This window comes from Eschscholzia californica, unplaced genomic scaffold (genome assembly GCF_041429995.1).
Source record: "Eschscholzia californica isolate CP2 unplaced genomic scaffold, dmEscCali1.0.p SCAF_2, whole genome shotgun sequence".
NCBI lineage: Eukaryota > Viridiplantae > Streptophyta > Magnoliopsida > Ranunculales > Papaveraceae > Eschscholzia > Eschscholzia californica.
This window is the reverse complement of record NW_028238309.1, coordinates 53,878,024-53,891,664: the sequence shown is the minus strand read 5'-3', so window position 1 is coordinate 53,891,664 and position 13,641 is coordinate 53,878,024. Positions and strand designations below refer to the sequence as shown.

The 13,641-nt window shown below is 36.4% G+C and overlaps 1 protein-coding gene across 1 annotated transcript; it reads right to left on the bottom strand.

Moving 5' to 3' along the window:
• Positions 1-7,716: 7,716 nt before the first annotated feature.
• On the bottom strand, positions 7,717-8,469 carry LOC147559053 (uncharacterized). The gene has a single exon (XM_086659139.1). It carries the CDS (start codon positions 8,467-8,469, stop codon positions 7,717-7,719), a length of 753 nt encoding a protein of 250 aa, XP_086515265.1.
• Positions 8,470-13,641: the final 5,172 nt, after the last annotated feature.

Here is a 13,641-nt window from a genome sequence, read left to right as displayed (position 1 = left end):
TTCAAACCAAATCAGAAACACAAATCTGATTCTGTGCAGACGAAAAGTCTTAAAAATCAGAATGAGATTCAACAACAACCTATATCAAATTCACAACAACAACAGTCTAGACATCCACTTATGAATAAGAAGGCAGTAAATTTTGATTTCACCTCAATTCCTTGTGGTATCTGTCATAAATGGGGTCACTTAGCAAGCAAGTGTAGATTCAGATATACACCATCAACACCTCTGAATTCTTCAAACTTTGTTGGCCTTCATATTGAAGATAATAACAATTCTTCATTACCAAGTATGGAAGAAAATGCAGAATCTTCTCAAGAGGAGTGTAATGTTGCTATAGAAGAATGTCATATGGCTGCTACCACTGTTACTTCTTCCAAAATCTGGCTTGCTGACTCAGGAGCCTCGAGCCATATGACAAATAATCCTCAGGTACTGACTCAAACCTCTCCTTATCTTGGTCATGAGTCAGTTATGGTAGGCAGTGGCTCCTCAATACCCATAGTGTGTACTGGTAATACAAAATTGAATACCTCAGATCATGAATTTGATTTACAAAATATACTGGTGGTTCCTCATTTAAAGAAAAATCTCCTATCTATTGCAAAATTCACTAAGGATAATGATTGTTCTGTTGAGTTTTTCCCTTGGGGATATAGTATCAAGGATCTTCTATCTAGGGATATTCTTTCAGAAGGTCCAATGATCAATAATCTTTATCCTATTGAGTGCCAATCTGAAGATGTTCCATTGGGACTTAGTGCTGTCTTAACAGCCTCTCCCTCCTTATGGCATAATAGACTTGGCCACACTGCTAGAGGTGTATTGAAGAAACTAAACTCAAAAGGGCTTATTCAATTAGACTCCACAGATTTTGTTAAAGTATGTCATTCTTGTCAACTAGGCAAAAGTAAGTGTCAGCCCTTCTCTCTATCTACTAGCAGTTCTTCTTTTCCACTTGAGATGATCCACTGTGATGTCTGGGGTCCAGCACCAGTTGAGACAGTTAATGGAACAAGATATTATATTCTCTTTGTTGATGACTTTAGCAAGTATTTTTGGATCTATCCTATGAGGCAAAGATCAGAGAGTGTGGATTGTTTTAAGCTGTTCAAAATTACATATGAGAAACTCTTATCTACTTCTATTAAGATGTTTCAAAGTGATGGGGCACCTGAACTCTCTAAAGGTGAATTCAAGAAATACTTGGATGAGAATGGGATTTTGTTAAGATGTTCTTGTCCCTATACCCCTCAGCAGAATGGTACTGCTGAGAGAAAGAACAGACAGATTACTGAGGTTGGTAATACCTTCTCATTTCAAGCTTCTCTTCCAAAATCATATTGGTTTGATGCTTTTGAGGCAGCTGCTTATGTGATCAATAGGCTACCTTCCAAAGTTCTTGATCAGAAGTCTCCTTATGAGGTACTTTTCTCTCATCATCCTGATTACTCCTTTCTAAAAGTATTTGGCTGCACCTGTTATCCTCATTTGGCATCAACTAGACAAGATAAACTATCTCCCAAATCTGTGAAATGTGTATTTTTGGGCTATAGCTTGATTCACAAAGGGTATAAGTGTCTTGATCCTTCTACTTCTAGAATCTATATTTCAAGACATGTGACATTTGATGAGGAGTCCTTTCCTTTTGCTGAGCAACTTGTCTCTAATCATTCTATACAACCTTCTCTTAAGCCAACACAAGTTGTTTTACCTTTTGTTACTCCTGAGTTACCTACATCATTTATTTCACTTCCTCAAAGTCAGCCTCAGGGTCTTTCTCATCCACCCTTTTCAAACTCAGTACATCATATAGGTGAAGGTAGCACAACTAATCCTACTGCTATTGATAACCCTGCTCCTATACATCCTATGACAACTAGATCAAGGACTGGTACCCTAAGGCCTAGAAACTTAGAAGATTTTGTCACATATCATTCTGTGTGTCATCCTTTGCCTCAGTGTTTTCTAGCTTTACTTGACATACCCACAGACCCTACTTGCTTTACTCAAGCTTCAAAATCTCCTGAGTGGATGCAAGCAATGAGAGATGAGATTGAAGCTTTACATCACAATAACACTTGGTCTTTAGTTCCTAAGAAGGATTCTATGAATATCTTGGGCTGTAAGTGGGTTTTTAAGACAAACCTCAAGTCAGATGGCAGTATAGAAAGGTACAAGGCTCGACTTGTTGCCAAAGGGTTTCATCAACTGGATGGTCTTGACTATTCTGAAACTTTTAGCCCAGTTGTGAAGTTTTCCACCATTAGAGCTGTTCTCACCATTGCTGTGACAAATCAATGGTCTATCAAGCAGTTAGATGTATCAAATGCATTTTTGCATGGTGTGTTAGATGAGGATGTCTTTATGGTACAACCTCCTGGATTTGCAGATACATCTAAGAAGGATTGGGTATGTCATCTCCACAAGTCCTTATATGGCCTGAAGCAGGCTCCAAGAGCCTGGTACACAAGATTTGCTACTTTTTTGCTTGATTATGGTTTTCAGAAGAGTGCCACAGACCACTCAATGTTTGTGTTTCAGGCTACAGGTGTTACATTGGTATTACTCCTCTATGTAGATGATATAATCCTTACTGGATCATCTACTGAATTGATCAATTCTTTGATACTTTCTCTACATAGTGAGTTTGCCATGAAAGACTTGGGAGAACTACATTACTTTCTAGGAATTGAAGTTACAAGAAGCTCCTTCTCTGAATTGCTACTTACTCAAAATAAGTATACTTTAGAACTTCTTCAGAAAGCTCAGCTTCTTGAGTCAAAACCAATTGCTACTCCAATTCCATTTGGAAAGAGACTCTCTCAGGCTGATGGTGTTCTTTTAGAAGACCCAACTCATTATAGAAGTCTTGTGGGTGGGCTTCAATACTTAACAATGACAAGACCTGATATAGCCTTTGGAGTAAACTATGTAGCTCAATTTTTGAAGGAACCAAGAGATGTTCATCTTTAGATGGTTAAACGAATTTTCAGATATATAAAAGGCTCTCTTGGTTCTGGTATTTCAGTTAAGTCAGGAGATATCTCTTCTCTTACTGCTTATAGTGATTCAGATTGGGCAGGTTGCCCTGATTCGAGAAGATCTACATGTGGCTACTGTGTCTTTCTTGGTAATACATTAGTAGCCTGGTGTTCTAAGAAGCAGCCTACTGTGGCTCGATCAAGCACATAGGCTGAATACAAGGCTCTAGCTGTGGCTTCTTCTGAGTTGTTGTGGCTGTCCTATGTTTTAGCTGAATTGGGCATTTCTGTTACAAAGCCATTTGTGCTGAAATGTGATAATTTGGGGGCTCGTCACTTGGCTACAAATCCGGTCTTTCATGCTCGAACAAAGCATGTGGAGATAGATTACCACTTTGTTCGAGACTTGGTTTCTTCTGGAGTTCTTCAACTTGATTTTGTTCCATCTCATCTTCAAATTGCAGATGTGTTTACTAAAGGATTGTCTAATCCTCTGTTTCTCTCTCTCATTAACAACCTGATGAAGATTACTCCTTCCTCAGCTTGAGGGGGAGTGTTAGAGATAGAGATATGGTTTGAGTTAGAGAGAATAGGGATAGGTGTACTGTGAGTGTAAGAATAACACGACCAAGGTTATAATGGTCTTTTCATCTTTTTCATTTTCTGTTATGATGAGTGGGAAAGTTTGTTACTTGGATAACAAACTTTCTCTCTCTATAACTGTTTTCGTTTTCCCTCTTTAGACTTGTGTATATAAGGAGCAACTCCTTCTTTGATCAGATAATAAGAAAATACATCTTCTCTCTCTATCAATTCTTCACTTCTCACACGATCTATTAATAATGATAACCAGAAAATGTGTGTTGGAGAAATAGAAGTAAGAATGCTATCCCGGACTAGATTAATCCTATCAAGTATCATTTGACATACAAGAGTAAAGTTTCTTCTACTTCTAGCAAATATCTTTTTATATAAAGTAACATAAAAAGATTTCATCAAAAAAAAAAGTAACATAAAAAGGGTCAAGGGTATCTTTTTTGTGTTAATAAAAATAAGGGTTCTTTTTTTTTTGTTGAACTAAAAAAAAATAAAATAAATAAAATAAAATAAAATAAGGGTTCTTGTTAACAGAAATGTACGTGGAAATAAGTTACTTATAAATAAAAACGATTAAGCTAGTTTGGTAACGATTGGTGAGTGGCGAAGTGGTGGTAATAGTGGAGGTAGTGGTGTAGTTGTGGTCAAAGCAATGGTGGCGGTGGTTGAAGTATGATGGTGACATTAGTTTTTTTTGAATTGGTAAGCGTGTGCTTCAAACCCTTACCTTTAAGTTGGAAGACTTACCTATTATCACTTGAGCCAAGGGTTGTTAGCCTATGGTAACATTAGTTGAGGTGTGACAACATGAAAGTTGAAGCGAAGTGGTAGGTGACAGTGGGTGGTGGTGGATAAAGGTGGAGGTAGATGGTGGTGGTTGTGCGGGCAGTGTAAGTTTTGTTGTGGTGGTACAAATAAAAGAACGGATTAAATGAAATCCGCGTATATATTTAACTTAAGTAACTTCACTTTAAAGTCAAAAGGCAAAATTGAAATAAAGGTAAAATTTTAAGTTAGTTGAAGTTGAGGGTTTTCACATTACCAAAGACCAAACAAATTTTTTTTATTTGTCTAGTTAAATAAGTTAAAAAATTACTTTTTTTGTGTTGTCAAACGAGACATAAATACACCAAAGTCAAATTTTACAGAAAATGTTAATATGGCGTTACAAGGACATCTTGGCTACACACCCCTCCGATTCTGCAGGCATCTCACCAACTTAAGAAATAAAAAAATGAACGAGAATTATATATGGACAGGTTTAATGGGAGGGAGAAAATAAGAAGATATTTCTAAAAATTTAGATAAAAGGCTAGAAGAACGATGGGATATTTAGATAGATGAGGTTTAATTCTAGCGAGAAAATTGAAGTAATCTTCAAGAAATTTTAATGAGAACATTTAAGAAAAATATCGAAAAATACAACTTTTTGGACACACTTAAGACCCATCCAAAAATATGCATGGATTTTGGTAGAGAAATTCGGAAGTTTAGAAAAGAGTTGAAAGTATCTTTTGCCCATCATCTTAAACCCCTCAATTGGGAGGTAAGTCAGGTAACACTTGAGAGGAGCTCCCTTTAACAAAAAAAAAACACTTGAGAGGAGCCCATTGCCATTTGAGAGAGGCCCCTTTGAAGATCCCCTAGGTTAGTTTGGATTGGGCTGTCCTGCCATACCAATTACCAAGTCATATTAGTTCAGCACGAGAATAACCAATTAACTTAAAATTTGCATTGGCCTGTCCTCTCTATTATTGTCTTTCAGACATGGCAGTCTGAAAGCATTAGGACTGGACCTGAGATTCATACTCGATTAGAACTGCCAGCACTCCAGCCAGTCCGAGTGCCTCCAGATTCCCCTTTTCGTGGGTCTCAGACTGCTCAGTCTGAAACTCTGAGACCTACGAAATGTAAAGAGAGGGACATACGTATGGATTTTGGGGGCGCCTATAGACTATCCCCTTCTATTGTAACCACATTGATTAGTCCGGGTAACAAAAACCCACGTGCTCGCAACTATGATGTAATCGTATGTCTTGAGTCCACTTTATGTGGTTCTTTTTATATCTATAGCCAAATTCATGACTATAGAATGTCAAATATATGATAAGGTTGTAATCAAAGAGATGAATGAAAAATTATGGATGATTTGTTACACTGAATGACAACTAAATGAATAACATTCTAAGACCTAACTCACATTTATAGAGTTAATCAGGATGTTTTTAACGTAATTTTGGTAGTTAATCTAGGAAATAATATGTATTTAATTATAGTATTACATAATTACAGTAGATCCTCTAAATGTATGAAACACAATTTTTGGATCTTCAAATATTTTGGACTCTTGTTGCTCGTCGGATCTCTCTCTTCTCGATCTATCACGTATCTCATTAGGAAATTCCACCAGAGAACAACTTGGTTTCAGTTGGGACCTTCGCTTTATTACCATTTTGAGTTTGTATCATTTCAACTTTGGAAGTAGACAGTTTAAAAAAAATGAGAAAAACATTCTCGTATTTCTTTTACATTTGTAGAAAATGGTGTTTAAGAATCACATTTTGTATTTCTCTGAAATGTTGGTCGAGTTTACAATTCAAGGAAGATACCTAAATTCACCATAGTTAGTTTTCTTTTATGTCAATTGATTGTGTTGGTCTAACATAGTAACACTCTAACTTAATGGATACTTAGATAAGTGACTAAAGGTCTCATGTATAATGATTCTTGTACCCCAAACTTATGCAAGTTATACTTTAAATTTGGCTCGGTAGTGATGCATATATGAATTAGTTTACCCAACTTGAGCCCAATTTGATGGCAAGAAGAAGCATCTTACGCAGGGCGGAACTGAGACTTCGAGGAAGAAGAGGCTCCACGCAAATGTTAGGTTTTAAAAATTACGCATTCAACATTTGGTTTTCTTTCTAACCATTATATATACATATATATATATATATATATATATATATATATATGTATATATATATTTGAAAGTGACTACGAAAGTCATTACAATAGCATTTGATACATCAAAGATGTGATAAGCACGGTAATAACCGAATATAACCTTGACATAAACATGCAAGTCCAACTAAACTAGTTGTCTAAAGCCCATCTAACTGCATTTGTACCTTTAATAACTCAAGTTCAATAAACCCATGCATTCTACCTCTTCTGATAATCGAATATGAGATTTCCAAGATTTTGGAGTTTATGTCAACACTTTCGACCACTTGGACAACCAAGTGTTGACCTAACCATTATATGTTGAGCATATGATAATGAAATGATCTCAGACGTGCCTATAGTACATGAAACCTGCCACACCGGATGCATATTCAAGGAATATCTCCTTCCAAATTCATTAGCCGTTACTTGTAAATAGAAATACATTGTTTTTCTGTAGTTGTAATTAGAGCTCCTATCTTTTGTTTCTTCAATTATGTTACTTTCTTCTCTTGGAAAGATTTATAAATACATGAACATCCTATACTTTTGATTCTCTATATTTCAGAGTTATTACTATTCAAACTAGTATTTCCACATATGCATGGCCATGATAGGATTGAATTTGTGAACGAAATAGAAGAAATTAGAAAAGTAAAAGAAGGAGAAGAAGTAGACAGATATTAAGAAAATTCTCGGTGCTTTTATTCATCATAGCAAGGACTATATAATAGTCTTACAACTGATTGTAACAATTAAATCCTAGCCAACTTAGGAACCCACAAACAAGTTTACAGTTTACTGAGTAATTCAAACTATCCTTATTAACTGGAGTCCACTAACCACTAGTGGTTAAAATTATTGACTAAGTAAACTACTATTAAATTACTAACTATGTTATTGATTGCATCTGGAAGAGTCAACAACCATTTTTCACCTATCAGACCAAGAACCAGAATTGCTCTTGTACAGTACCATATTATTACGTGATAAGCTCGTGTGTGTATGCAATATCAATTGACAGGGATCTTGGATCCTATAGGGCATAAACACAAGCATACGAAACCATAACTAGTTATACACCGGTAGGCATGTTTTCTGGCCTATACAAATCAACTGAAGTGAACTTCACACATGTTTTTAGTATTTTTTTTTTTTGATGAATAGGCTTTTGCCTAATTTATTAATTAATTTCAGAGGTTACAAGATTGAGTTTAACTAACTCAAAATCAGTTACATTACTAGAATCAGGGAAATTCCCTATCCACCTCTTATTTAATCTATTATCGAAAGCAAAATCTGCAAGATTACGAGCCACTTGATTGGCTTGTCTTGGACAATGTTGGAATCTGATATTCTGAATATCTGTTGCTTCTTCTTGTACATGTGATATCACATTTCTTATCTTCCACGGTACTTGGTCTAAATCTGATGTACAAGCTTGTATTACTGTGATTGAATCACTCTCAATAATCAAACTATCTGTACGAGTAGTAACCGCCAATCGAACCCCAAGGAGAATTGCTTCTGCCTTAACTTCAAGAGGTCCATTCGAATTAATAGTTCTTGTGTCCGCGGCCTGATATACTCCCATATAATTTCTTTGGACTGCAGCAATTGATCCCGATCCATTTATATATGACCCATCTACATTTATTTTCATTGTCTCACCATTCGGGGGTTTCCAGGAGATTTGTAGATTAATGTCTGCACCGTCTCGGATAATTTCTTGTTTCTCAAAAGCGTCATACAGTGATTTCGCTTCAAGAATAATCTGATCAATACTCGGAGCCTTGTTTTCGAAAACCTTCTTATTCCTTCCTTTCCAGATAAACCACATAATATATATTCCTAGCTTTGTACCCTCAACATCAATGTGATTTTGTACCCAGTCTGCTAAAATTTTCTTGATCGAAGTGTCATTATCAAAACGCATACCAAGAGGGGATTTGAACTATACCTGTTTCGTAAATTGACACTTTCTAAATAGGTGTTCTGTGTCTTCTTCCTCTTCTTCACATAATGGGCATAGCTTTGAAACACCTTGAGTAAATCGCAGTGCCTTAACCTTCGTGGGGAGTGCATTTTGAAGCAATCGCCAAATAAAGTAGTGAACTCTTGACAGTAGATGCAATTTCTTCCAAAATCTGCTCCACTTGACAGATTCAAGATCCTCATTAATAGCCGATTCTGACGGACGAGTGTTTTCCAAAGACCGGTATAGTGATTTCGATGTAAATTTCCCTTTCTCTGAATGGATCCATATAATTTCATCCTGCATGTGAGGTCTTCCTAATTGGATTTTAAGTATCTCTCTTGCCGAAATATCATCAAATAAGGATCGGATTAAGTTCTCTCTCCACCGATGTTCATCATCTATCAATTCACACACCATTCTAACATTTGTTGTGTTGCATGGAAACTCAGATTTACTAGGTTTAAAACCTCGTAATGTTGCTACCCATGGGTCCTCCCATATATTTATATATCTGCCATCACCAACTGTATAACACAACCCACTTGCCACTAAATCTCTTACTTCTAACATGCTCTTCCAGGTAGATGTTACTGAAGTTTTATTGATATGAGTCCAAAAGCTGTTTTGTTTTAGATATTTTGCCTTAAGAAGCCTTACCCAAAGTGCAGTAGGTTCATTATGAAACCTCCAGACCAGTTTTCCCACAAGAGCTTTATTTACTAATTCCATATCACGGATTCCTAATCCACCTTGCTTAATGCTTTTCTGCAACTTTTTCCAACTCAAATAATGTTGTTTTCTTGTACTAGTATCATGTCCCCACCAAAAGTTTCTCTGATATTTCTCTACATCAGATAATACTTTCTCGTAATACTAGGGTATATCCCGTGCTCCAAGGCACGGACAGTTGTATTCTCCAAACGTGTCACCCGATTTTCTATATTTAATATTGTTACATTCTCGATATTGTAACTTTTTGGTATTATTTTCTTTTGTTTCATTTTCTTAAATTAGTTATTATTTTATTGATAGAGATTTTAATTTCTTTTTTTAACTCTTGAAATATCTTTTCTTTCCTTTTTTCTTAAATTAGTTATTTATTTTTTCTAAAGACACAGTTATTTCTTTCTTGAAATTGGTTATACTATTTCGGACTATAATTTAAATTTTGAGAATGGGTTCTAGACAATATGCTTCATTAGAAAATGATGTTTGTCCCAGTCATCGTTTTCCCTTCTGTTTTATATAATAGATTTTATATAATAGATAATAGATATGATATAGTTGTGTACAAATTTAGGATATTACGCAAGTGGCAAAATTTTATGTTCCATAGACATCTAATTCAAAACCAGTTGACAATGATTAAGTCGCACTCATTGCCAACTAATTTTGAATCGACTTAAACATTATACTATTTAGTACGAGGGTTCATTTTGTCTGTGTGAGACTATTTTCACCTGTGTATTTTAAGGGTTATTTCTCAAATGTCCCCCAACTTTGTAACCAGCTTCCTGTTTGGCCCCCTACTTTAGCAATAATTCCCGTATGGCCCCCTTTTTCCGTTATCTTTAACTTTCCGTTACTCTCTCTCCTCCATCTCATTTTCTCTCTCTACCACATCATTTCAACATGCCACATCATCGTCTTCACCGGCAGAGGTCGCTGGCCGGCGACCTTCAAACTTTTTTTCTCTCTCTTCTCTCCCTAAAAAAAAAATTTTTTTTTCATTCCTCTCTCTCTGGAACAAATCTAGAGAGGATTCATCATTCATCACGAACAGACCTCTGTTCGTGATGAACAGTCTCTCTCTCTCTAGATTGGTTCTAGAGAGAGAGAGGAATGGAAAAAAAAAATATTTGAAGGTCGCCGACCTGAAATTTGGCCGGCCGGCGATCCCTGCCGATGAAGACGATGATGTGGCGTGTTTAAATGATGTGGTAGAGAGAGAAAGTGAGATGGAGGAGAGAGAGTAACGGAAAGTTAAAGATAACGGAAAAGGGGGCCATACGGAAATTATTGCTAAAGTAGGGGGTCAGGCAGGAAGCTGGTCACAAAGTTGGGGGCTATTTGGGAAATAACTCTTATTGATACTAGTACTAGAAACTGAAAAAGAACAAATTGTAAGATCCGTGCGAAGAAAGTAGAGTCCGTCATGGAGATCACCAAGTCCAATGTTCGTTTTCATCAACGGATCCTAAAAGACACAAGAAGCGAAATCGAATGTTACGAAACATCGGGGACAATTAGTGATTTGAGAAACAGAAATTAAATTGATTTTAAATTCCGGAATATGTAAAACATTCTTGAGAATAAAGTGATTATTGAAAATAATCGTTCCAACATGACGTACTTAAATACGAGTCCATCTAACAAATGTTTTTTTATGAGGTGATGTGAAACACATTTTGCACTTGCGTACCTATGTGTTATTCTTTTGCCTATCAACTATGGGTTTAGCTTTGATACCGTGATAAATTTTATGTACATTCAAGTTAATCTAGTTGGTAATGAGTTGAAGTGAGTTATGAGAGTACTCTTTGTTATTTGGAATTATCTCACCCCTAGAAGTGTTAGCTAACTTGATTTGAGTTTTGAGTGAGGATAGTGTACACAATTTAGAGCCTTTTAAAGAAACGCCGTATATAAAAAATTGAGTTTTGAGTGAGGATATATATTTAAATGTTAAATTGTTAATGGACTAAGATAAGGACATGATCACATGACTATGTTTTTCTTTAGAGGACCAAGCACCTAACTAACATTACATCAACTAGCAACAACAAAAAAAAAACTAACATTACATCAAGGACCTACCTTACCGGACCTTTTCTTAATTTGTTTAACAAACTTTGTTGTTCTATGTAATATATTTTTAAGGAATTAACTAAAGAAAGTTAACTTTCACATCTAGCTCTTCCTTGCTTCTCTGAGCAGAAGCAGCCCCAAATGGTTGTTCTCGAGTACGTACTTCAACTATTTACACTGGTTTCTATGCTATCATCTCTTTTGGAAAAAAAAAATATTTTGTTCGAGTAAACTTCCGTCTTGTCAACCATTTCATGGAAAAATATTATACGTGAATAAGAAATAAAAGCTACTACGGCATTTCTTTAAAAGGCTTCTTCGTGAAGTCTGTCTACTCCAGTTTGGATGGTCATGCTCAACTACAATCGGTATATATATGTCATAGATATGTCTTTTATGAAGGTTTACCAACCTTGAACCTTCTAGTGCAACTTCATAGTTACAATTGTAATTAGCTTCACCTTGGCACATTATGTATGACATATCATACAAATTTTGCCGTTTCTAAAATGTGAACCAATGGAGCCCAACAAGGGGCACTGTGGAATTTGAGAGAGAGAGAGAGTGAAGAAGAAAAACTTGAGTTTATTAAAATTAAAGCAAGTGAATACAATTCTTATCTTCTCACCTCTTATATAGTATTAGAGAGAGAGAGAAAGTTAGTTACAAATGAAACTTAAAATGTAACAGAAATTCAACTTAAATGAAATGAATTCTCATTTCATCCTCATAGTCTTATACTTCCCCTCAGACTGATGCTGCACTTGAGGAAGCCATCAGACTGCACTTGAGTCGAACAAAGACATCCTTAGGCAAACCCTTAGTAAAGATGTCAGCCACTTGCTGAGCAGTAGAAACATACTCAATCCTCAAAACACCTTGAGTGATAAGATCACGAACAAAATGATAATCCACCTCTATATGCTTGGTACGAGCATGAAAGATAGGATTATGAGCTAAATTCTTAGCCCCCAAATTATCACAAAACAGAGTGAAAGGCCGAGCAAGTGGAAAACCAAGCTCCTCCATGAGATAAGAAATCCACAACACATCAGAAGCAGCCACACTCAAAGCTTTGTACTCAGCCTCAGTTGAGGAGCGAGCAACAGTGGGTTGCTTCTTAGAGGACCAATTTACCAGATTAGGACCCAAGTAGACAAAAAAACCATTAGTACTGCGCCTGGTATCTGGGCATCCTGCCCAATCTGAGTCACAGAACACTTTGAGCTCAGTAATAGAACCAGAACTCAAAGTCAGACCTTCACCCAAGCTGCCTTTCAAGTATTTAAGGACCTTCTTAACCAATTGCATATGCACAGTAGTAGGTTGATGCATAAATTGAGCAAGATAGTTAACTCCAAAAGATATATCTGGTCTAGTAAGTGTCAAGTATTGTAAACCACCCACAAGAGCTCTATAAGGTTCAGCATCTGCAAGAAGCTCACCATCCAATCGAGAAACTCTTTGACCACTTGGAATAGGTACTGAACTTGGCTTGCAAGCAACCATATTTGCCTTATCCAAGAGCTGCATAGTGTATTTCTTCTGAGTAAGAAGCAAAGAAGTAGAGCCAATTCTCTCAACTTCTATACCCAAGAAATAATGCAACACACCCAAATCTTTCATGGCAAACTCAGAAGACAAGGTCTGAATAAGAGAATCAACTAGAGTGGGAGAAGAACCTGTCAAGATGATATCATCTACATAAAGAAGAAGGATCAACCTATCACTTCCTTGATGAAGAGTAAACATGGAGTGATCAGATTGACTCCTAAGAAAACCAAATTTCTCCAGAAATGCACCAAACCTCTGGAACTAAGCTCTTGGAGCTTGCTTCAAACCATACAAAGATCTATGAAGATGACATACATAATCTTTGAATTGAGGATCAACAAAGCCCTGAGGTTGCTTCATATAGACATCCTCCTCCAAGAGACCATGAAGGAAAGCATTGGATACATCCAATTGCTTAATACACCATTGATTTGAAAGAGCAATAGATAACACTATCCTTATGGTGGTAGCTTTAACCACTGGACTAAAAGTCTCTGTGTAATCTATCCCACTTTGTTGATTAAAACCCTTAGCCACAAGTCTGGCTTTATGCCTTTCCAAAGAACCATCAGCTCTATGTGTCAATTTATACACCCATTTACATCCCAAGATATTCATAGAAGGTTGAGGAGGAACTAAAGACCATGTCCTATTCTGTTGGAGAGCTGAGAACTCATCTGCCATGGCTTTACACCATTCCTCATCTTTAGAAGCCTCAGTATAGCTAGTAGGCTCAACCTTATCAGTAAGCAATGTCATAAAAGAAGA

What these genes read in the sequence shown, in the direction of transcription:
- LOC147559053 (XM_086659139.1), bottom strand. Translation starts at nt 8,469, where the DNA reads ATGCGTTTTGATAATGACACTTCGATCAAGAAAATTTTAGCAGACTGG.